Source organism: Poecilia mexicana, unplaced genomic scaffold, assembly GCF_051168715.1.
Source record: "Poecilia mexicana isolate PSO_F unplaced genomic scaffold, ASM5116871v1 scaffold_9, whole genome shotgun sequence".
Classification (NCBI taxonomy): domain Eukaryota; kingdom Metazoa; phylum Chordata; class Actinopteri; order Cyprinodontiformes; family Poeciliidae; genus Poecilia; species Poecilia mexicana.
Genome location: NW_028263378.1, coordinates 11971021 through 11996194, shown reverse-complemented (window position 1 = coordinate 11996194; position 25174 = coordinate 11971021). Strand labels below are relative to the sequence as shown.

Sequence of the window (25174 nt, the reverse complement as noted above, 5' to 3'; positions counted from 1 at the left end):
TATATATATATATATTTTGTACTATGGGGTTATGATAGAAAGCGTTATGGCTCACAGAAAACGGCCTACTGTGGGTTTTTTTTTTTTTTTTGGCTAACTGTTGACTATGATTGAACAGAGATGGGTGTATTATTTAATAGACACACTTCAAGACGTATTTATTCGAAAGATGCCTTCCTTGGGAATATTATTGTCACTGAAAAATATACGCGTTTAATGTAAACACATGAACCATTCATGGTGAGAAGTGCCGCTTTATTGTTTTCTCTGATGAGAGAGCTTATATCGTTTAGCTTGGGTTCACAAAAAAATACACCTTGAGGTACCTTAACTCAGAATGACTAAACTGGTGCAAAGGCACCTGTTGCAAAGCGTTTTGTATGCTGTGTTCGCCTGTGACAATTTTTAGATTTAAACAAATGAGGTAAAATTTGCATGTCAGAAGAATTTATTCAATTACGCGTCAATGGAGATGGAACTGTTTGGTGCGCCAAAGATAAATCTTTCGAGGAACAAAACAAGGAGAAAATGTTGTATTTTCTTCAGAAGTAAATAGCCGGGAGATGTGACGAATTAAGAAGGACATTTCAGTCATTCATCTACATTGTAAGCTGTTGAATAATTTTCCATATTGTTAAAACAAAAATGACCCCTTTTGTGGTTCTTTTTATGTCCACCTGCAGGAAATCTTTTCCTAATTTTATTCTTTTGATGATCAATTAATCAGAGTACATAAAACATTTTGCTTCATGTGATTTTTCTTTGATGCAAACCTCTTTGATGTGTTGATTGGGAATGACATGCAAAACTCAGACAGCTCTTTAAAGCTGGAAGAAATTAATTTGATTTTGATGTGAACCAGCAGGCAAGCTTGGCAGTGGCTGCTCTGCAGCATAATTTTGTGTTTGTGCTTCCTGTTTATAGTGTCATGGTAACTTCATTAAGGCCTCAGAGACATACAAGTCCCTCGACGTGCTCATTCATCTTGCTTGTGTACTTGTTTTGTATAACCAAACATTATTGGTATTAGGGCCAGAGTCAGAGATTCAAAGTTCCCCACATTGTGCAAATCTGTCGGTCAAGGTTCACTTCTTGATTAACTTTCAAAATATATGCTTTCTAATTTTTGCCCTTCTCCACACAGAGGTTTACAGTCAGTTGTGCCCCTAATGTCATTTCCATGTGACTACTAGAGTTGATCTCAGTCTGTAGCTTCAAAATATCCTACAGAGCTTCCCGTGAACATATTTTCCCAGTTCTTTTGATTATAAGTGGCCTCTGAACATGGGATGTTCTACACAGAGCAAAGAAAAACAAGATCTGATTTGCCAAAAGGAGCTCTTACTTTGGAGATTTTTGTGTCCCCGACATTTGCATAAACCAAATCCCAACGTTTTGTTTTCTTTTGTGGAACAGCTAAATTGCTGAAATGTTGCAAGTGTGGTATCTCGATTATTAGATTGTACTTTTAACAGTAGTTGATAACTGTGTAATTAGCAAATCCCACATTTTTGAATTTGGAATTGAAACCTGGTTTAATGTCATTCTCTGATATAGGTTTCATCTTTAGAGTTAAACAGATCACAGCCGATGGAGCAGTCCGCCGTTGTTCCTGGTTAACTGTTGGGATTTCTCAACATTGGCTCCGCTCCACTTCTGTTTTTGAAAGGTTTCTAATTAAACTAAAATCAATGTGACTGCACAGCTTAACCATTTGGCTGTTGGTTATTATATTAGCTCTACATTACAGTTAAACTGTTTGTATAAGTTGGGAAGAATTGGTGCCAATAGTTGCAGAGGTGCCACTAAAGGCAGCCAAATGTCATCTGTGGTACTTAAAGAACAGTTTCAGGGCCATGGCTTTAAAGTACTGATGCTGATGTGTCTTTGCCTCAAACTGCTTTCGTTTGCCTGTAAAGGGAGGGGAGGGATTTAGAGATCTAATGTATTTATAGTTACACTATTTCACTATTGAGATTTCTATTATTTTCAAGTGTGCATCTTAACTAACACACTGGGGAAAACTTTGTGTGGAGAGTCATTTCTGCACTAACCGGTGCAGATGTATGATGAAGGTCTTATTTTGGGTAACAATAGAAATTGGGACGCAAACACAACCAGATAAATGTTCTTAAAATTACTGAAAGCAAAGGGTTGTATTTTTACAGAAAGAGCTCTCCTACTGATGTTGATCACTAGCTTAAAAGGCTAGTGATAAACCACTCCTCTCTGCCTCCTCTTTGTACTGTTAAACACACGACATGAGTTTTGTCTGTGACGGGAAGCACACCAGGTGGATAGCGCAATAATTAATCCACAACTGCCGTGGATGAGCTGCTTAAGTTCTCCTTTGCTGGAAGCCATAAAGAGGCTGCTGATAGCAGCAGATCAGTCAGCAGGAGAGTGAGCAGCACAGCCTGATGTTTGCCTTAAGTGATTCTTGCAGCAATAATTGTGCAGTGAGGAAGGAAGGCCTCATACTTGGCAAAGCAGGTTGTGTTTAATGATGACGGACTGTTTGCAGACTCGTGCACTAGTTTCTGACATCATATTCATGTACAGCATTTTTAGGCCATTATATTTACAAATGGCAGTGATGAACAGATCGAAGATTCTGCAGAACCATTATCAGATGCGCTTCCTAATCTTTGGAGCAATTCATAGTTTTATGCTATATTATTAAAATTCAGTCACAGGGTTTTAAAATACATGCCGTTAGTCTTTTACATTACTGTATTTAAATAATGAAGTAAAATGTTTTTCTTTTTCCACTCTTAAATTGTTCTTTTAATGTGCTTAGGAGGTCAATTCTTAGATATGCATGTTGCAGTGGTGGGAAGGTGTCTGTTGCTGTTTTTTCTAATTTCGTTTTAAAAACGAAAAAAAACACATGCTTGTTTTGTTTTTGCAATTTTATTTTGAAACGAAAAAACCAAAGAACAAACCATACACGGATTCTTCAGGATAGTTAAATCTGTCATGAGAGAAACATTGTTTGCTATTGTAACTAGATCTGTTTCTGTCATACAAAGTTTTAAGACTTGTGATGAATTTGTTTGGCAGTTTTTATGAAACTTATTATTGTAGAGAATGACAAACGGATGAATTTTAAATGCCATTGTGTTCATCAAAAGATTGCACACTTGTATAGGTTTTTGTCACATTAGAGGTACAAACTTCTAATGTTGTTGAGTACTGTTTTGATTTTATTTGAGAGACCAATTCATAATAGTGCTCCGTGGTGAAAATGATACATGGTTATGATTTCTTTAGTGCACAGATTGCCTGTATATAGATCTCTTTGCTCTGTTTCAGCACCGTTCAGTTAAACATCTGGAAATGGTTGGAGAGTGGCACAACCGTAAACCAACCAGGACATGGTAATTGATGTAAAGTTATTGAAATATTATGTTATTGTATTGGTATATTTAAAACTGCCATGAAATTATATTGAGCAATTGATTAATCGAAACTAAATTTAGCTCGCCCTATATTGGTTTTGTACGTTAATAACATACGTTTAATTTAGGTAACTGATAGGTGCAGTGTCTTGTCTGAGCAAACTTTGCATATTATTTAATACAAAATATGTGTCTTACATAAGCCTAGTTCATTTACATCTCTAATGTGTTTTTTTTTTCTGTTTCTCCTCTGGGGCATCGTTAGAGCTTTGTTTTCTGAACAGCATACAATTATCACCTTCTTCCACGCTTATTCAACCACACCACCACACTGATGCACAGACGCAAATAAAGAAGCTGACAGTGAGCACTCTGCAATTGAAATGATTTTGCTTAGTCACAACGGTAGTTTTGAAGGTTTTCTTCCTATTACCAAATCTTGATTTGCTTAACCCAGCTGCCATGGCAACCTGAATCTATCAGTGAGCTCCTAATTATGAATTACAATACGCATTATCGTACATTCGAGTGAAGAAATGTACGATAAGAGATGCGTACTGTCCTTCTCGTGCAAGTGGTGCAAAAAAGTGTTAGGTAGTGTTCGCGATTTATTAATGTTAATTTATTATTAATTTATTTGTTAAACAAAACCACCAATGGTAATGTTGCTGCTACATTATCAAGATGAGACAATTGTGGGGGGAAAAAGTCATATGCAGTACATAAAATATGTGCTAACCTATAAATAATGCTGTAAAGTACATGTTTCAAATTTGAAACCTCCTAAAGAAACCAAGCAGCTGAATAGGCTTAAAAACCAATTCAAATTTGTGCAATCTGTTTGTCTATGTTCTTTTCACAGGTTGTCCTGGCTGTCACCCTGTGGCTGCACCCTGACACAATCACCTGTTCATCCTCACTCTTTCAACCTCTCGCGTCCTTCTCCTCTTCCCTCCTCCTCACCTCATGGCCTATTAATACTCAGACACAAAAGGCTCCATTAACGCCCCCGCTCCGAGACAGCAGCGAGCATGAATCTGATAATACGTGCCTTGGTGAACCTTCGGACACAGCTAGAAGCGAGGGAAAGTGGAAGATTGACAGAGGAAATCCCCCAAAAGCAACAGCATAACAGCTTCAAGCATCCAGTGACAATCTGATCATGTTGTTCATTTGTGGCTAGCTTCGGCTGCACCGTATTTGGGACATTTTGGATAAAACATGGGCTCTTAGATGCAAAAATGTGCTGAGGTGTTGAGCTGATATAGAGAAAGAAACTGTGAATATTTCTTCTTTAATAGAAGTGCCTATACAACAATGATGCAGTGACAAAACCGAAAGGATTTATCTTGAAAATGAATCACACACTAGAAGGTAAGTTTATTTTTTCTGTTTGTTGCATAGTTGAAGTTAGTAAAAGTATATTTTGATCAGATAATAGCTTATATTTATACCTGCTTATATTTTCCTTCTTTTATGTCTCATTACATTCAAATGTTGTTTTTTGAATCTAGGAAGATTTGTATTATTTTACAGCAAAATAATGAATATAATAAGTTAAAACCATGTATTATTATTATTATTATTATTATTATTATTATTATTATTATTATTATTATTATTATTATTATTATTATTATTATTATGCACTTATGCATAATGTAGATTCATTACTCAGTGATTTATTTATAATGTTTATATATGATATGATTATGGCTTACAACCCAAAATGTAATTTTTCAGAAAAAAAAAAGTTACAGAATATCAGTAAAATAAATTCTGACCCAGAGGTGCAGTGCAGCATATGGACTTACTTTTTGATCAGGGTCCTATTTGATGAATTGCTACATTAGTGCAGCTTGGCATGAAAGTGATCAGTCTGTGACTCTTTTGTGTTGGTTATGGCGTCTATCATTGTCCTCATGACAGTACTCAATGGATTATACATGCAGTTTTTGTCAGAACAGTGTGCTGGTCAATTAGGTATAACCTCTTATTGGTACTTTTGGCAGTGTGGTTAGATGCCAAATCATACAAGAAAATTAAATCAATGTTTCCATAAAGCTTGTCAGCACGGGTAGCATGAAGTGCCCTATGATTTCCGGCTGCTTTTGACTTTGGACTTGCCAAAGCACAATCGATCGACCAACACTAGAAGACATGAATCCCCAAGTTGTGGAAACTTTACACTGTACCTTATTCAGATTGGATTATGTTCCTCTCCGCTCTTCCCCTGAACCCTGATCTTTCCAAATGAAACACAAAATGTACTTTTATCTGACAAAATGGACTTTGGATTTTTCTTTTCATTTTTTTTTTCTTTTTACTTTAGTAAGTATGAATAAGTAAAACAATTCACTCTGGTTTAGGAGTGACTTAACAGAAGGAATGTGACAGTTGCATCCCATATCCTGAGGTGGGTATTGGAAGCGCCGACTCCAGTCACAATCCAAACCTTGTTCACCTGCAAACACTTTTTCTACCACAATTTTCCCTTCTATTTAACTTTCAATTAATATACTTGGATTATTCTCTCTGGCAATAGTCAGCTTAAGGAGCCATGTGTTTTTACCTTCCTTCTGGGGGATTCCAATAACATCTGTCTAGTTTTTAATCTTTCCTGTGATTGTTTTGCCCCGAACATAACATTTCTGTTTTATGATTTTTGCTAGTCTTTTATTTTTTTATCCTTTCACTCTGTGTGCATTGAATCTGCATGGTTTTCACTTTATTCACTGAAATGTTAGAATTACTTTTTAATTTTATTTTAATCCATTAAAATGTGCCTGTATAGTGATGATAGTCAGATGTCTTCAATTCAACTTAAAGGATATTTTCAGGTGCTCAAAGTTTAGGAAAGTAAGAAATGAAAAAGGAAGTAAAGTAGAAAATGACTTCTTCCGTTCTGCATCCTGTTCTGCATTACTCCTAGCTATGGCCTAAGCCCACTCCTCCCTGAGCGTCCCTCGCAGGATGACTGCTGTCTGCCCGTCTGAGAGCAGCCCAGATGGAGCTGAACCTGGGACTGGGACAGCAGGCACCACTGGGAACAGCTCGGTCTCAGGAGCAGGTTCCAGGGAGTCTAACGGAGACTCTGTTGGAGGGTCCACTGTAGGGACAGCTGTGGTTTCTGGCGGACAAAGGTACAGCCGCTGGAACAGGCAGGATAGCTCTGACATCAACACAGATGATGAGGGAGCCACTGTTCGTCGCCTAACTCCTCTGGAAAGGCTGAACCTGGATATGTGTCAGGATGAAAGGTAAGGTTTCAGAGAAAAAGTCTTATTTTTTACAGTCTGACATTTCTTTGGACTTGAGCTACCTTTTCCATTTTGATTGACTTGCCTTAGACTGCAGTCCTTTCTTGTGTGAGTTTGTTAAATTATGGAAAAAAAATATCACATTTCGTGTTGCATAATCTCGTCACAGGGTGGTCCGTGAGCTGACAGTGGGCAGAAGAATTGCCTTCTACAAGATCCGTGGCGAAATAGGGTGTGGAAATTTCTCCCATGTCAAACTAGGAATTCATGCTCTTACAAAAGGTAATTAGTGCAAATAATGTCATGTCCATACGACAACACCTAAGACGGATACAAACAAAGCCCCATGTATCGAAAGCTTTAAAGTAAGCCTTCTGTTCTGTCAGGAGTGAGTCATTGTGATCAATGAGCAAGAGGTTTTTGTTTCATAATAATTTATAAAGCAGCTCTTTTCCCGGTGAGAAGGCTGATTCATCCACAAACACAGTGACTATCCGTTGCCCTTGACCTAATGGATTGATTAGAGATCTCCAGTTTCCTTAGCGACAGCTAAAATTGCTGCATGCCTCATCAAATGCTACAGATGGGGCCACGAATGAGTGTGTAGTTCTGTCAGACTGTGGGTGCTCTAGTATATTTTGCTACTTCATGCCTCTTTGTGCTATGAGTGTATTTTTGCATTTAAACTCTATTTCTGATTCTAAAACAATATGAGCTGGATTGCATTTTGAATGCTTCTATTGACAGCTATATTGCATCTGAAACTAAGCCTAATACCCGCCTTAATAATTCATGCTGGAGCACAAAGAGATATCTCAACACCATTTTGCTGCTCGAGAACTTTTCTGTATTCGGTTACTTGAGAGTTGTTTTAAGGATCTCTATTAATGATTTAAAGGCACATAGCCAACAGCTGGGGCATTTAAATGAAATATGTGTAAAGTTTTTAGATCTTTAATCTTACTTTTTAGGATTGTAAATGTATTATGCCTACACCTCAAGTTGCTGCTGTTTCAAAAATGATGTATAAAACTAAATTTCATTTTAAGATGAAATGGGAATGTATAAAATAAAATAAAAAATTAAAGGGCAGCTAAAACTCTTAATATGAGTAGATTGCCAGTGTCTGTTGTTTTTTATATCATGCATGTACCTTTATATATGTTAATTAAAATTTAAATTAAAAGAAAATACAGGATTTCTTTCTGTCACATGATTGAGCTCTAGTTGATTATTAATTCTCTCTTTGGCATAAACAGACAAAGTGGCCATTAAGATCTTAGACAAAACTAAGTTGGATCAGAAGACTCAGAGGTTGCTTTCAAGAGAGATCTCCAGCATGGAAAAACTACACCACCCTAATATCATACGCCTATATGAGGTTTGTCTTTAGATTCCTTTTCCTTTTTAAAACCAGCCTTCTTCATTCTGATCATTATGCCTCTGTCTGTGTCCTTTTTAGGTGGTGGAGACGTTGTCACGGCTACACTTGGTGATGGAGTATGCAGGTGGAGGGGAGCTCTACACTAAGATTACTACTGAAGGAAAACTTTCTGACACTGACAGCAAGATTGTCTTTGCTCAGATCCTCTCGGCTGTTAAACACATGGTGAGTACTTACACACGTATGTTAATGGATTATATTTGAGTAGAATTACAATAAATTGTACTGTGAATACATTCTGTAACTTAGAGTCCCAATAGCCGTGCAACCAAAATATGAGATAAAATAAAACTTAAGCATAAAATAAACTTTCCTTTCTGGAAGTTTGTCCCACTTGAATTTATTTTCAAACTCCTCCTTAATATTTTAAATAGATTCAAGTTTGCCTAAAATTGGTCATAACCCTTGCAGATTTTCTTTCTTTTTTTTCTTTTTTTTTCAAAAATGGTGCACCTTTTTTCCATATTATGCTTTGGGAGGGAGATTCCTGTGACAAACATTTTGGTTGGATAGAAATATCTAAATATCCCAGAGATATGAATACATTTAAGTTTTCTGATATCAGTCATTTTTTTTCACACCCTGGAATGTCGTTGATATCGCCTGGCATCACCTTTTTTTAATCTCTACTCAAAGATCAAATCTACATGTCAGTTTTTTTTAATGAAATTTATAAACTGATTTCAGAATAGAAGATCTTTTGTAGATCCAGTTTAATCTAACTTGAGTTGGCGTCACATGGCATTATTAGTTTCGTATCTTGTTTAGGTAGATGGTACGTTTATGACTGTGATTTCTATTCTTCCCCCATAGCATGAAAATAACATCATCCATCGTGACCTAAAGGCAGAAAATGTCTTCTACACCAGCAGCTCTTGTGTCAAAGTCGGGGACTTTGGATTTAGCACACTGAGCCGCCGCGATGAGACGCTCAACACTTTCTGCGGCTCTCCACCTTATGCGGCTCCAGAACTCTTCCGGGATGAGCATTATGTAGGAGCTTACGTAGATATTTGGGCTTTGGGGGTCATGCTGTTTTTTATGGTGACCGGCACCATGCCATTCAGGGCAGACACTGTGGCCAAACTGAAGAGATGCATCATGGAGGGAGCCTACGTGCTTCCCCCGTGGGTCCCCGAGGCATGCCAGAGGCTCATCAGGGGGATTCTCCAGCCAGTCCCATCGGACCGCTATACAGTGGAGCAAATGATGGGCTGTGAGTGGCTTCTCCCTGTGGAATTCCCATGTGCCATGGAGCCTTGTAAGCTAGATCCATCTCACCTTGCTGAGAGCAAACCAGCTGAACTGCTGGAGGAAGAGCTGGAGGTAAAGGCTGCATTAGAGACTCTAGGAATCACTTCAGAGCACATATTCAACAACCAGGGAAAAGACTGCAGAAGCTCCATCACTGGGGTCTATCGGATCTTGCTACACCGGGCTCAGAAGAAGCGGGTGGTTGAGAGAACGCCTGCGGTCACACAGAAAGTCGGGCCAACTACATCAAATAAAAAGGAGCGACTAAAAGTGTATCGCAGTTTGCGGCACACATCTAAACTGTGTGTAGTTCTGTGACAAAAAAAAGTTAAGCTTTACTATGGAAATTCAATGATTATGCAGCCTGGGGTTAAATTGCACAGACTGCATTAGCAAAGCTTTTCAGTCCAGTAGTATATGTCAAAGTAATCGTACTAAGACCTCATCGAGCTGCTGAAACTTGATATTTCTTACTTAGTATGTTTTCTTTTTCTTCTGAATCTAGTCTCTGTGAGAAGGCTGCAGAAAGTTTATTAAGTTTTTATATATTGTTTTTGTTTTGAAATGAAATTTTTATCAGATTTAACAAGGTATGGAATGTAAATAATTAAAAGTCAATATAATGGTTAGAGTACTAATAATTTCATTTGGGTCATATAGACAATACACTGTTAGTTACCAGCTCTGTGCTCATTATTGGAATTATTGCCAGGTTGAAAGGCACCAATTTAACACCCTAAAAAAGGCTCGATATCAGTAATATGAAAACAGAAACATCCATCCAGTGCAGTAAACGTGGTATATTTGATGTTTAAGTGCAATTTTCTGAAATGCCTTATTTGTCATTGTTTTGAAATCAAATTGGTTTCAGTAATGATACAGGTGAAAGGATCACATGTGATGTATCTCTATGAGATGTTCCAAATACTTACCTCATTAACCTCAATTTGTTGACTAACTTTTTGACTAAAAACAAGGCGAGTACCAGTACACTAAGATAAGATTTCATTACAGGTAAACCAACTAACAGAAGATTAATTAATGTGGTAAAACGTTACTTTCAGGTTCAAGGTCTGAGGCTGAATATCAGAGTCGCTACATCATGCAATGCCATGTCAATGCTAATGTGCTGATTGAAATAAATGTCAAATGAAAACTTAACTGCTTCTGTTCATTGAAGAATAAACGCTAACAACAAAAAAGCTAATCTCTTTATATCTAATTGAGTTTCATGTAGAAAACTTTGATTAGCTCGCATTATCACCCCATGAGTAATTTATGTATATTTTGTTGCGGGGTTTTTTTATCGACAAATAGTTTAGTTTTATAGATAACTTTGGTTTATAATTACTCTAATGTGTAATGTTAGAATATATTCTACACATATGCTAGTGTATATGTGTAACGAAGAAATTTATTAATTTTCTGTAGCACAAGAACTTTTCATAATTTATTTATTTTTTAATGTACAGTACACAGCCTGTGTATCACCTGCTAGTAGTACCTTATTGTTGTGACTATTACTAACATTACTAGAAAGAGATTTTTCACAAGAGCATTGTTATAATTCTGAGAATTGTTATTCAGTATAATATTGCTTTAAATTAAAAAGAGAAACATAATTGTAAGCTTTATTGCTAAAATGTGTATATGTTTTGCTTTATAAACTGTACAGGCAGTTTTTTTATGTAACTAAATATAGTTTACCATTAACTAAAGCTTATAGGGAAAACAAAACACAAACATCTAGTCTTTGAACTTGACTAAACCTTAATGCAGTTTGAGAAGTTTTATTACTTCTTAATGATAAATGGGCTGTAAATCTATAACAATAGCAATAAAAGGTCCATTCACCTGAATTTTAAATTACTGTTTTTTTATTAAACTGATTTATAATTTTTTTGTAATATTACACAGTAGAATATAGCTTTACCATATTAGATCCTGCAAAAAAAAGATAACATTTTACTACATATTTTTATTTAATAATAAATTTTCACTTTAATAAATATATCATATAATGTATTTATAGAACTACTTTTATGTGATATTTTTTATGATTTTGTTCGTGTAGTAAGGTTTTATATTCACAAAACGTCTAAATAGATCAGTTTACAAACTAGCTTATTAAGCATTTGACTACATTTCCCATAAACACCCAAAAAACTTACGTACCAAATTCGTTTCCGCCTTTGCGTGATGACGCGTTTTTTGCCTCGTTGGAAGGTGTTTTCAGGAGGAACCTCCGGCTGTACACGGTAGCGGAAGAAAAAAGCTGAGAAACCAAAACGCATTCGTACGAGCTTGTTTGAGTTGATATCATCTTCTGCTACCAAACGGTAAGAAAATGTGCTTCCTTTGCCACCAACACTAGGATGTTTTGTAGTGTTTTTTTATGTTTTGAAAGGAGCCACGCCTTTAACATAATGCTTAAAACAGCTAAGATAAGTCAGTGTTACTCTGAAAATATTCCTTACTTTTTGCTGGAATTAATAACGCAGCTGCATTTTCGTGGTATTTTTAATAAACATTATGCTTTATCTCCTTTGAAACAGCTCCCTCGTTTTCCGTTTTAATCTTAGTTTAACATAAGATTAAACTTATGTTAAACTAACATTGCAATATATGTCGTGTGTGGCACGACATATATTGCAATGCTTTGGTGCGGTTTAAAACCAAAGCAAAAACACGCTTAATCAAGCCGAAAATCAGTTTTTGTTTTAACCTTTTGACCACCTTCCTTTTATTAATCCATTTGTTATGGGTGTTATTTGTTTTGACATTTGATGCTCTATCAGATCCTGCGAGAAGGGTAAGGGGGCGGGGCACATTATCGGATGAGGTCATGCTGAGATGTTTAAGATGATGCAACATTAGACGGTTTACAGACGCACTGTACCACGTTGTCAACTGCTTCAGAAGAGACAATCCATTTACTTTTAACTAACTTAATTAAAATTGTTGCTATTAATCTGAGAAAATAGGCTTCAACCTATGTCTGGAGGCCACACGTGGAATCAAATGCAGCATAGGCTGAGAAGATTCAGAGAAAGATCCCCTTTGTTCTGACGCATTGTTGTAATCGCGAGGCTGTTGCGATAACAAAACATCACCATACTTTATCATCTAAAGCGCATTAAATTCTTCATCTACAGATGCATACACGTTCATGCAGCACAAAAAATATAATACAAATTATTTTTGAAAAGCGTGAATGGCCACGTGGCTGCCGCTGCGCAGCAGTAGTAAAATGCTTTGATTTGTTTTGATTTGGCTGAACTTAACTACTCATTATAAAGCCCTACCATGGAAGTGGTGTACTAAAATTGAAAATTATTTTTAATAAAAACATTAAATTAGCATAAATAATATTTTTACATGCACTTTGACTCCAGGTAGTGGGACCTGGTGGATTTCTGTGATATGTACAGTGGTTTTCAGCAGTATTCATACCCCTTGAGTATTTTAATGTTTTTTTTTTCCCTATTAGCACCACAAACTCTGATGGAAGTTGTGGAGATTGTATGTGGGAAAAAAAAACAACACAAAGAATTGCAAAACTAGGTTGAAGAACAATGAAATAAGGTTTTGAAATTATGAACATATCTCTGTTGTGTTTGTATTTATCCCTCCTCACCCCACATCTTATTCCAAATCCAACTGCTGGTCTGTATCAGCTTTGTACGTTGTCAGGCTGAAAGTTTTCAGTTCTTTATGCAAAATGGATTAAACTCATTTTGATTTGATGAGATTTGCTGCAGCATTTGTCAAGTCGTGCCTCAAATTCTGAATTTAATTCTTGGTAGCTCTGGATGTGTGTTAGCATTGTTGATTCCCAGTCCAGTCATGTCCACACAGCATGATGCTGCCACCTCCATATTTCATTGTGCTATCTGCCTCACGTATGTTATGTGTACGTTGGATGTAGGCCAAAAAAGTTTTGCAATGTTGCCTTTGTTGAATTAGTTGCTTCTTTGATCAATGTCTGACCTGTTAGTTCAGTTGAATGGCGATATAGTAGTATGTATGTTTTTTGTTTGTTTTAGTCCATTAAACACGTGTGCCTTTGTTTTGGATTATTACTGCATACAATCCAAGTAAAAATAAAGTGTGTGGCAATGATGTGAAACCATTCAAATGCTATAAAAACTTGATAATGCAATAAAAACTATTTGTGAGAGCAGATGTTTCTCGCAGTTGATGTTAATGTTTTCCCTCATTAATACACCAACCAGCCATCAGCCAAACTCTCATATTATTTGATCTTTTGTGACATGATAAATGATGTTCTGTCACAGATGTCAGCCACTGAGGACCTTCCAGACATGGATGGGGCAGATCTCATCGGGCTGCTGTTTCAAGACGGCAACAACGGATGCACTGAGCCCCTCTTTCAGGATGAAGATGGGCTTATTGAATCCTGGCTGTCTGAGCAAGAAGTAAGGCTTCAAGCGCCTCAACCAGCTATCCAAGGCATTACTTTTGTCTTCAATTATAACCAGTGGAATTTATTTTTGTCTGCAGATGTTGACAGGTATGGATACTGAAGATTTCCTGTCCAGCTTGTTGGACGGAGATGACAACGTGGAGGCCTTCTGTCCGTCTCATTCCCCGCTGGGGAGCGACAGTGGCATTTCTGACGACAGCAGCACGGGCGCCGGAAACAACAACACTCTGGGAAGTCCGCACGGCAGTGAAAGCGACATAGTACCCAGTCCCAGCTATTCTCACCCCAGCCCCGTGCACTCTGACCCCACCCTTACCTCAGAAGCGCTGCAAGCAGAGAGCCCTGAGGCCTTGTCGGTCCATGCGGATCACAGCTACTCTCTGCTGCAGAACGGAGTCAGAGATATGGACGTGCTGGAGAGTGTCAGGGCAGAGAAGCCAGATACAGATGTCTTCATTGATCTGGGTGGGTGTTGTGGAGGTTTGAAATAATAATGATAATAATAAAAAAAAAAACCTAACCACAAGAACTTACGTAAACATACAGATTAAACTGATTTAAAACGACTCTCTTGTAACAGACGACTTGGTGAGTGATGCCATGGAGGAGGACTTCACCACTGAGCTGCCTTGTACCTTGGCCATTGAGAATTCTGCACATGATTTGGCTCAGCTAACCAAAGTAGACCAGGTTAGTTTTACATGCTTGCAGATATTTAGCATAACAATAATGCAGTTAAAATAACTGTGATTAAAAACACTTTGTTTATTAGAAAGGCACCGATTCGTGATATTTAAGTATTTACGTTTGTTTAAATGAATACCGTTTCAGTACTTTGATTTTTCTCCGTCTAGTTCCAGTTCAAGGAGATTGTTCTCACTGAGGAGGAGAAGCGGCTTTTGGCAAAAGAAGGAGCCACCATTCCCGAGCACATGCCTCTCACTAAGGTAATTGTGAGCTTCTATCTGTGTCTAATTGTCCCCTCACAGAACATTGAATATTTCTGACCACATGTGGATTTCGTTTCATATCTCTTTCAATTCTAGATGTTTATTTTACGTACCTTCTCAGAAGTGACACCTTGTTTTTTTTTGTTGTTGTTGTTTTTGCAAGAAAACATTAAAATCTTCTTTTTGTTTTTCTCTGTGGCGCAGCAGTTTAAGGCACATTGCTGCTGTCATGTCAGCATTGCGCTGAAAGCCTCCTTTACTTTGGTTGACAGGCAGAGGAGAGGACTTTGAAGAGGATCAGGAGGAAGATCCGCAACAAGCAGTCTGCTCAGGAGAGCCGCAAGAAGAAGAAGGTGTATGTTGATGGACTGGAAAACAGGTGAGCTACAAAGATAATTTAACAGATTTGGGGGGGAAATCTGGATTATAGGTGGTATAAGTGCTATAAGGCTCAAATTGTATCTGCACAGTGTTGGTACAAACATAATGGGACTAATTACTGAATGACTTTCTTCCACAGGGTTGCTGTCTGCACTGCACACAACCAGGAACTTCAGAAGAAAGTCCAGCTGCTTCAGAAACAGAACATGTAAGAAGTCTTGGACATTCCGCCTTTGCTCCTTTTTTAACAACAAGCATCATTACTCTAAATGTGTCCTTTCTGTTTTTTTTATAGCTCTCTGATTGAGCAACTGAGGAAACTCCAGGCTATAGTGAAGATGTCTACTTTGAAGGCCAGCACAACCAGCACTTGTGTTATGGTAAATTTGTCTGCGAAGGCGTTGTGTTCATCTTTGTTATTACGCTTTAAGATTTTGCTGGGTTTTTTTTTTTTTTTTCACACTTTGTTTGTCTTTGCCTCCTTCAGGTGTTCCTGCTCTCTTTCTGTCTCATCATCTTTCCGTCCGTTAATCCATTTGGTGGAAGCACTCAACAGAAGGAGTCCTTCACACCATCATCCGGTGAGTTGCACTATGGCTCCTTTTGTTTTGACCCTGAAGCAAATGTTTTTCCTCTGTCGTATTGCCAAAATAAAGCTATTTTTCCCACTATTGTGGCTTGTTTTTGAAAAAAATATCGTTTGCTCATTTTCACAGTCATTTCCCGGACCTTGCGCTCAGTGCCATCAGAAAACACAGATCCTACGTTTTACCTGGAGACTGAGGATGATCCACTTGTCTTGGTGTCAGAAGTAGTGGAGAACACCAAGGCCATCTTCTCAGGCGGTCAGAAGAACCACACCCCCGACTACGAGAGGGTGGAACAATCTGACTCCGAGACTGGCGTCAGCAGCAACTCCTCAGCAGACTTCCCAAGTCCCGCTCAGGCGGCAGAGATGACGCCGGGGTCGCCTGGCGGCGTGGGTCCTTTAAAGGAAGGGTCCGTTGATCCCGTGGTGGCGACTGCTGTGGCGTATGACGTGCCGGGATCAAAAGAGAACTGGATCGACCGAAGCCCCCCGTCTGTCATTTTACAGCAGCACCGCTCTGATGAGATGTAGGTGCATTTTTAAATCATTGGACAGAGGGAGACATTTTTTTTAACTGTTAAATGAGGGAAGATTAAGCTTAAAATAAGGATGAAGGTAAAAATACTACTATCTGTCCAGACAGGGTATTCCCTGTTTTTCACTGCTTTTCTCATTTATTGCAGTTTTTTTTTTTTGTGCACTTTTTATCTGATTTCATTGAAGAACTGAAGAAACTTTCACAGTATAAACTACTGAATGTTTCTATATTAAAAAAAAGGGTCAGCGTTGCCATTATATCAATTTCTGATCTACTGCAGGCCACATGCTACTGAAGTAGCCCCAAGGGGTTTTTAACTTGTTTTACAATGTGATGACCAAAAGTAATGGATCTAAATTTGCACACTGGGGAACAATGACACTTTTTTATATACAAGATTTAGCGGAGAGACATTTTAATTTTGCCTTCAGCAAGTATTGACATGCTCCTTCAAAACCATGAGTAAAAGTCCAGCCCTCCATCATAGATTGTATTGTAGAAGAAAAGCTGCTTGACTCATAAAGCTTGAACAAAGTGGTTGTTTGACCACTGTATCTATTGCTTAAGCCATTGCAGGACATTTGGCCATTTAGAAGACTAGTAAAGTGTGTTAGCATTTCCCTTGTACCAAGGGTATCCATGTGCTTTATAATTTTAAAATGCTCTTGATATTTTTTTTTTGTACAGGAAAGCGAAAGGAAAAATAGAAAAAATGCCCACGAGCTCCTTAGTTTATAATTGTTAGTGATGCCCAGTCTGCTATAAAATGTTTTACCAGCTCGTCAAATTGTCTTTCTTTGTAAAAGTCTAAAACACCTTTTCACTCACGTGTATTAAGAAGGGGATTAATAAATATTTGCTCAGTGAACTATTTGCAGTAAAGTATACTCAAAGATGTAATGATCTGTTTCGTCAGTGAAATATTTTATTTTTGTTTTTTTTTTGTGTATATATATTTTTTGTTACCGTCGGTGACAAATGGAACGTCTTTGGTATAATTCACGTGAAATGAGATTTTCAACATTAGTCATGTCAAAGCCAATGCACTGACGTTTGACAGTCCGAGAATGAAATGTAAATAGAATATATGATTGTTACTTTTTTCTGTACATACAAACTAAATGTCTGAATATCTATTATAATAAACTTTTTTTATAAATAAGAACAAACTTTTGTTTATTTCTTTGTGACTACACTGCCTTTACAAGAAGCTTTTTTCTTTTTCCTTTTTTTTTTTGCTGTTGTCCAGCTACAAGTGACCCAGTTGGCTGGGTCTGTTCCAACACAACAGGCAAATGATTCATTATACTTACCAGCATAGGCTCAAAGAGAGGCTATTTTCATTTTTGCTTTACTGTTAGTAAGGTTCTTTGCAATCACTCCAGAGAATACTTTCTGAATTAGGTGGTTCTCCACTAAGATTTTTAAAATCATTCTGAGATTTCTGCTTTCTACTGCCCTCTGCTGACTCATTTATAAAACCAACACATCACACTTGTTGAGAAGAGAATGTCAATTATTAGCTGCTTTTTAGTTAAAAAAATGTCAACTAACATTTTTGACTCATTAGGTTCCCATATAAACTCATATCGATAGGTGGATTTGTGGGTAAATTAACATATGGCTAGAAGGCTGATGAACCAATGGATAACTGGACTTAATGATGGGTGAATGATCAGCCTGATAAACCGATAGCTAGATGATAACCTATATTGACGCTGTACAATGTATAATCAAACTGTTTGAAGTGATCCAGTTGCAGCTTGAATTTAATGTGTAAATACTGTACATAGAAAATCACTGCATTTAAAAGTAAGAAAAAAAAAACACATTTAAACACACACCCACGCACCGTGATTAAAATAAAGCCAAGATAAGATTGCCAATATTGCACCAATCAATGTAAAACATTGCAGTTAAAGAGTCCAGGGTTCCCTTTGATTCTGTACAGTCATCTGTGTTGGTGTGACTACAGTATGTTCACAGGTTACAGGAAATGAACTGATTTGTAGCCTGTTTGTGCAGGTCTTCAGGGTTCTGCCTGAACTTAGACGAACCAATAGATGAATGTCTGCTCAGCACTTTGGTCTGTTGTGCTGTTATTGAAATGCTAAAGTTGTCTTGGCTTGGATGGGGGGCTGATTAAACCAATAGGTGAGAGGAGGGCTGATGGATTCATTACTGGATTTGAATCGGAAATGCTAAAATGTCCCATGTTGATCAAGATCTGGGAAATGCTTACATTTTGTACCTTAACATGCTTAATCAGAATCCTGATTTCATTTCACTCATTGAAGCTTATCTGAACTGACTGGTAAGATGATGCAACTATGTGTAATTTCATTTCTATGATTTACTTTTACATAAATCAAAGCTTCAGTTTGTTGTTTTCTGAGGTGTCCATGTGTGGGAGCAGGGGGAATTAGGTTGTTCACATTTCTCCTCAATACGCTTTAGGCTGGGGCTATTTGTCTGACCTTAGCAAGCTCAGCTGTGCGGGGATAACACGGGACAGAAAGTGAGTCACAAGTGTGAGGCTGGAATCATGAGTCATGAGCCCCAGCAACATGTTCAGGCTTGTGGTCGCAGTGGGTAAAAGTTCAATCCGCTAGTGACCGCCAGAGGGCGATATTGCCTTGTGTTTCTGACAATAAGGGGCAAGTGTTTTTGTGTATCTCTGGGTGGTTGTGCGGTTCAGGTGAAAAGTCATCCAGTTATCATGTAGGCAACCTTATTTGCATCGAGATAAATGTCAAACGACATTTTTGACTCATTTAATAAGAAATCTAAAATGAAAACACTTAACGGGGAGCATTATTCCTTTGTGATAATTGACAGAAGGTAAAATGGTGGCAATCTTCCCGTTAATATTTTGTCCAAGTTTGAGTCACGCACGCATACTTTAAAATGATTGTTCATTGTGTTTTAGGCATAGCATTTCAAGTTACGACAGGAGTAGCCCCCCGGTGCGTAAACACAGCCGGCAGCATTTGTTCAAAAATACACATTGGTGTTATGCTATACCACTGATAAGATAAAGTGGCCTGAAAAGGCTTCTGACCGCGGCACGCGCCCTTTTGGGGTCGTGCGCACATCTGTCGGGCGTCTGTCACTGGTCGCCGCGTGCGTGGAGGGCGCACAAAGGGCGCATGCACGTATGGAGAAATGCAACACTTCCATGCTTTTGCACTAAGCAAAGACAAGGGGCAGGTGAAGCGGAGGAGGGATTTAAGTCGCCTCCCTTTTGTCCGTGGGGGCACGACACGCGTCGAGCCAGGCAGCTGTAATTAACCCCCCACCCCCCGTCCCTCTCCCATCCCCATCCTCACTCCACCACTCTTTAAAAAGTACGAACAAAAAGTGGCGTGTGTTGTCAATTGGCCGCTTGGGCTAAACTCTGAAAACTGCAAGGCTAAACATGATCCGATCTGTGTTGTTTTGGTGAATTAGGTTAAAGAAACACACGAACAAGGAGCAACGAGAAAAAACAAAACAAAGCAACAATTAGCAAAAACGCGTTGGTGTCAATCTCCAACAGTCATTAGATAAGAATGGAATGCACCCTCAAAAGGTCACAATCAATCACTTGGAAACACAGTGACACACATCTGTGCACACACTCAAACTAGTTTGTAGTATAGTTAATAAACCTCTATGCAGAAATTCCAATCATGCAGAGGCACCAGGCTAGAGGCAGCAGTATAGAGCCATGCATCTACACACTCATGCCAATTTAGAGTGACCAGTCAGGGCAACATGTGTGTTTTAGCCATGAAAAATCCAGAACTTTCTTATTACAAGGCAACAGTGCTAACACCTGCAAACCCAAAATGAATGATTTATTTTATTTTATTTTTGACTGCACTGAAAATGACCACAGAAAAGCATTGTTATTGACAAGTTAATTTGGATCACAAAATTCGGATATAACATATAAATAGTAATATTACTATGATTTTTATTGGCCAAAAAAAAATGGTTATAATGGGAGGAAAATATAGCAAAAGTTACAGGTATGAAGTATTTATCGGCACTTGGTTTCTGTCTTATTAAATCACAGGGACACATAATGCAGCCTTCAACTGTGAGCATGTTTCTTCTGTGTGTGGTCACATAAATTGCATAGAAACATGCTACAGCTTACTTATATGGCTTGTGTCAGTACAATTAGCAAATTCCACCAATTTTCCAGATGGCAGTGTATGAAGAACAATGATTCTCCTTCTCATTTCAGATGTGACCCAAGAAACTTGTCGACTGTTTTTGACTCAATCGATGTTTGGTTAAACCAATCCAGTTTTTGACTGTGTGTGGGTTAAATGAATAACCCAGAAGTTCACAGAGTGTATTCCTTTAAGAGACTTCAAGAAGTCTGGCCTCATTATTAGGGTCAGGTCAGGCTTGGAGATTTCTCTTACTGGAGGGTTCTGTTGCCTGACTGTAAGCAGTGCGGCAGGTTGAGTAACAGAGTGGAAAGCTGTTTATTAGGGGCAAATGGAGGGCGGGCAGGGAAAGTTTGCTATATAAAACCTTAGCAGTGATTCCCCGTGGTGGGAAAGTACTTACCCTAAAATACACTTCCAATGTTTATCATGGAAGGTATCTGTTTCTCTACTGGTATCACTCACTGCATTCCACCTGCAGCACCATAATATGTTTTAATTTTTAAAAAGGCTGACATCAGCTGTCCTACTAACATCCTACTAAACAGTCGGTAAAAAATCTTAATATTTTAAAGAAATGAAACCTCTAAAGGCAGACATCTCACACACCCTATGCTTTTGTCCATTTCATTTTTTTTCCTTCTGATCTTTTAACCCAGCAAATCCTTCAGTTAGTACAGTGTGTCGAATTTAAGGCATTTTCAGTACAATTTTTATTGTTATTTTGTTATTATAGTGACATTTTGTGAGACTCAACTAGCATAAACGAGGATCGGAGCCAAAAAGAAATTTAAGTATTTTGCAAATAAAAGTTTTTAGAAAACATTATGAAGTTTGTGATTTAGAATTTTTAAATTATTTTTATTTATTTATTTACCAAGTTAATCATGCATTCATCAAATTTTCTTCTTTTAATTATATGTCATTATTATTACATTTCTGGGAATAGCTTACCACTGCTAAATACACTAGAGGGGGAAATGAAACTGATTTGGTGTTCTGTTGGAGTCCCACCAGACTGCGACACCCTCCGCCCAAACCAAAAACCAGACAGGATGCATGACCAGTCTCTTCACAGGACTGTCTGCCTGTTGCTAATCATGTGAAATTTGCCTCACAGTGCCCCCTATGGGTGTCGTAATAGTCAGAAAAATATCAGCTGCTGCATAACAGTTACAAAACCGCCAAACAATGATTCTTCATCAAGGATACAACGTAATGTTGATAATGTAGGCAAATTAGTGAATAGCAAAATGTAGAAAGGTAATCAATCAATCTCTTTATTTAGACACAATTATGGTCCATAAACAGACAAAAACAAGAACAATAAAAAAAGACAGAAAAATAAAAATATATAATGAAATAATCAATCACTGATATATAAACTAAAGCGCCAATGATTCCACAAACTGAAGAAGAATCTCTCTGAGCTTTGAACAGTTGACATGTGTCTTAAATACTTTAGGATTCTCTTTAATGACATTGTGTCCAAACTGAACTCACATGATTCAGACTTCTTTGTATCAGTCTTCTGTAAACAGGACTTTTAGTTTTTTGTCCATTCTGGTGATGTTGGATGTTGACAAGCCAAGGTGTAGGGAATCGGCGGTGGGAGGGGGAGCGGGGAATTTCTTGAAACGGTGAAATCTAGCCCACGTGGGGTTAACAGCTCCAGCTCAACAGCTCCAGCACACACACACACACACACACACACACACAAAAAAACTGGCCGGGGACTTTTGCTTTCCTTACCGTCGCTTTACCCCGGCTGCTCCGAGCCAATGGTTGGAACAGTACAGAGAAAAGGGGGGGCCTGAAGGACCGCCCATTGCCGAGAAACTACGCCGGCGTGGCTATAAAGCCACCCACAGGCTTTTTCCGAGCTCAGAATAACGCAAGAGACAGCACGGGGAAGAGCACGGCACTATTACTGGATCACTGAACGACTCGATCACACTTGGATTTATTATAACTATGACTCTGGAAGAAATCCACGGACAAGAAAACACAATGGATACCGCTGATAGGTAAATTTTTGACTATATTGCTGAACACGACTGAAGCTGCTTAATCTGAGTGCACTGCCTCTTTAGCCGCACACAGTGTTCTGACGATGTGCGTTCTTCTTCTTTCAAGGGTGCAAAGTGCAGGCGCAGCCCTAGAGGAGCTGCTGATCGCCGCTAAGAAGCAAGACTACCTCACAGTTGGAGTTTACGAGTCTGCAAAAGTCATGAATGTGTGAGTATTCAGTCTCTTTCTCTGTGAAGTGCAAATGGCAGTTTGAACGGGTTGAGCTGAAAAGCGTGCGAGGATGTGCAACTAATCACCTGTCTCATCTTTTCCCCGCACAGCGACCCAGACAGCGTGGCATTCTGCGTCCTCGCCACGGATGAAGAGTACGAGTGCGACATCGCGCTCCAGATCCACTTCACCCTCATCCAGGCTTTTTGCTTTGACAACGACATCAACGTGGTGCGGGTCAACGACATTGATCGTCTGGCCGACCTGGTGGGCGCAGACGACAGCGGCGAGCCCAAGGACGCGCACTGCATTCTCGTCACGGTACGTTCACCATAGACTGCAGCCACTTAGTCATGCATGCACCACTTTTCAGTAAGTGATCTCATTTTCGTCACGATTCTAAATGTCTTAATTTGTGCTTTATTCCAGAGCCCCAGTGCAAACCCGTGGAAAGACCCTGCTCTGGACAAGCTGAGCCTGTTCTGCGAGGAGAGCCGCAGCGCCTATGACTGGGTGCCAGCCATCACACTCCCAGAGCGCTGAAGAGACAGTTCCCAGGATGATGGAACGAAAAAGTCAACCTTCAGTTGATGGAGTCAAGCCTTTCTGCTTCACTTGTCTGGATTAAGAGGCTGTGACTGCACCCCAATCCAGAGCATTCTGGGTCAGCATGTTGGGTCTGCATCGCCCAGTGGCGACGGCTGGAGTCCAGAGGTCAGGTGTTGACTGGATCATGTGGACACTGAGAAGGAGCTGGACTGTGCTGGATGTTGCATTAATTGGTGACCTGGCTGAGTATTAGGAGCATGTACTGGGCAGCAGGTTGCAGAGGAAAGATGCACTGGACTTGGGAAAGTGTGGAAGTTGGACTGAATCTGATCACATCGAAGCTAGTCAGATCCTGGTTCTGAAGATGGTGTCCAAAAGAGTCTACATGGACTTTTCTTGTTTAATACAGCTATATATTAATCAGGAAGTTCTTGGGAAAAGCAATTGTTCAGCTTGCAAATCCTGATTATTATTTTGTTTTAGCTGCATCTTGTCCAGCAAGACATTCATGGACTATTTGTATTTACTTTCAGATATGCATAAAAACGATGCAATAACTATTTGAATTGTACGCATTTTGAATGTTTTCTGAATAAACATTTGAGACCAAACTTCCTCTCCTCTCAGAAGTTTCAGTTCTTTACGCATTATGTCTTCACAATCAGTCTGTTCCATGGTATCTAGAGCTAACATAAGTTGCAGCAGAATGTGGGAACCTGCACCACACTGCAGTGACACTAAAGTCAGGAAGTGCTGTGTGACTGATTACACAGTCTGAGTGAAGGAGTTAAATGTGGGTGGCAGAAAAGTAAAGATCAAATGATTTGGTGACTTAGAAAGGGAGTGAGCGAAGAAAAATGAGAATCATCCAGAATGTGGTGTGTGCATGCAGGTACTGACTTACAGTGCCTTGCAAAACTATTCACACCCCTTGATCTTTTTCACATTTCACTAGGCTACAAATGAAAACTAAAAGTATTTGAGTTTTGTGCAAAAGACTTAGAAAGTACGACATTGTTCCAAAGGGGAATAAAATAATAGTTTTCAACATTTTTGTGAGCGTTAAAGACAAACATCAGACCACCTCACGGTTCTACAAGCTTTGCACATCTAGGAAATGACTTTTGATCATCCAGGCTTAATCAGTTTTGATGTACTGCTGGGTCTGCGAAGATACATTTTCAATAGCATACCTGTTTGACTATTCCCCTGATTGAATGTGAAATTCTGAAAATTGAGTCTTTTGCAGCCTTTAACAGCTTTCTTTAAAGAGCTGCCCTGCATAGCTCCATCCATCTTCTCTGTCCCGACTGAAGAAAAGCACCCCCATAGCATGATGCAGCCACCATCATGTTCTACTGTTGGACGTACATTTTCAAATTGGTGCATCTGACTCATCTCATCTGAACAGAGCACCTTCTGCCACATGTTTGCTGTGTCCCTCACATGGCTTGTAGCAAAACAGCAAACCCTGTGTGGCTGTCTTCTTGCCACTTTTGCATAAAAGTCTGTATTGTGGAGTAAACAAATCATTGCAACCTTGAAGATTGTTACACCTGAGCTTTGGTACAGCCATGTCTTAGTAAGTTTTATGGAGTTTCTACATATAAAGTCCTAATATATTGACATGTATGTTCGTAATGGCACAGAAATAGCCAAAAAGTTGAAGAATAAGAAGTAAACCCAACTGCATATCAGACTTTGTTAAATGTTTCATTAAGAAAGTACAAGCCATTGTACATTGCTTACATTGTCAACATTTCTGCAGCTGCAGATACACACATGTTCTAAGAAGTGGAAAGAAATTGCAGCGGAGTGGTGAGAGAATGACGGTCATTAGTGGTGGGTAGGGTAAGGGGAAGGTGTCTGCCTGTTGTGGTCGCCTCCGACCTGAGGCTGACAGTAACCTGTGGCCCACATCAAAGCCATGGCAGCCCTTAAAGGAAATCATTGCAAT

At 38.8% G+C, this 25174-nt stretch overlaps 3 protein-coding genes across 3 annotated transcripts; all 3 read left to right on the top strand.

The window, feature by feature from the left end:
* The first annotated feature begins 5310 nt into the window (after positions 1–5310).
* On the top strand, positions 5311–10520 carry nim1ka (NIM1 serine/threonine protein kinase a). The gene is made up of 5 exons (XM_014982736.2): positions 5311–6661; positions 6831–6943; positions 7921–8042; positions 8124–8270; positions 8919–10520. The coding sequence occupies exons 1-5, from the start codon at positions 6375–6377 to the stop codon at positions 9675–9677; spliced, it is 1428 nt and encodes a 475-aa protein (XP_014838222.2). The 5' UTR covers positions 5311–6374; the 3' UTR covers positions 9678–10520.
* Positions 10521–11559: 1039 nt separating this feature from the next.
* Positions 11560–17433, top strand: creb3l3l (cAMP responsive element binding protein 3-like 3 like). Its single transcript, XM_014982734.2, has 10 exons — positions 11560–11698; positions 13658–13798; positions 13884–14271; positions 14387–14496; positions 14661–14753; positions 15029–15135; positions 15277–15345; positions 15433–15517; positions 15625–15718; positions 15854–17433. Exons 2-10 carry the CDS (start codon positions 13658–13660, stop codon positions 16255–16257), a joined length of 1491 nt encoding a protein of 496 aa, XP_014838220.1. The 5' UTR covers positions 11560–11698; the 3' UTR covers positions 16258–17433.
* A 4861-nt stretch (positions 17434–22294) lies between these two features.
* gadd45ga (growth arrest and DNA-damage-inducible, gamma a) lies at positions 22295–23828 on the top strand. The gene is made up of 4 exons (XM_014982733.2): positions 22295–22454; positions 22564–22665; positions 22779–22989; positions 23098–23828. Exons 1-4 carry the CDS (start codon positions 22402–22404, stop codon positions 23209–23211), a joined length of 480 nt encoding a protein of 159 aa, XP_014838219.1. The 5' UTR covers positions 22295–22401; the 3' UTR covers positions 23212–23828.
* The last annotated feature ends 1346 nt before the right edge of the window (positions 23829–25174 follow it).

What these genes read in the sequence shown, in the direction of transcription:
- creb3l3l (XM_014982734.2), top strand. Translation starts at nt 13,658, where the DNA reads ATGTCAGCCACTGAGGACCTTCCAGACATGGATGGGGCAGATCTCATC. An exon ending in CCTGGCTGTCTGAGCAAGAA is followed by an intron (nt 13,799 to 13,883) that starts GTAAGGCTTCAA and finishes TTTTGTCTGCAG; the next exon opens with ATGTTGACAGGTATGGATAC. An exon ending in AGCACATGCCTCTCACTAAG is followed by an intron (nt 14,754 to 15,028) that starts GTAATTGTGAGC and finishes TTTGGTTGACAG; the next exon opens with GCAGAGGAGAGGACTTTGAA.
- nim1ka (XM_014982736.2), top strand. Translation starts at nt 6,375, where the DNA reads ATGACTGCTGTCTGCCCGTCTGAGAGCAGCCCAGATGGAGCTGAACCT. An exon ending in GATATGTGTCAGGATGAAAG is followed by an intron (nt 6,662 to 6,830) that starts GTAAGGTTTCAG and finishes ATCTCGTCACAG; the next exon opens with GGTGGTCCGTGAGCTGACAG. An exon ending in AATTCATGCTCTTACAAAAG is followed by an intron (nt 6,944 to 7,920) that starts GTAATTAGTGCA and finishes TGGCATAAACAG; the next exon opens with ACAAAGTGGCCATTAAGATC.
- gadd45ga (XM_014982733.2), top strand. Translation starts at nt 22,402, where the DNA reads ATGACTCTGGAAGAAATCCACGGACAAGAAAACACAATGGATACCGCT. An exon ending in ACAATGGATACCGCTGATAG is followed by an intron (nt 22,455 to 22,563) that starts GTAAATTTTTGA and finishes TCTTCTTTCAAG; the next exon opens with GGTGCAAAGTGCAGGCGCAG. An exon ending in CGCACTGCATTCTCGTCACG is followed by an intron (nt 22,990 to 23,097) that starts GTACGTTCACCA and finishes GCTTTATTCCAG; the next exon opens with AGCCCCAGTGCAAACCCGTG.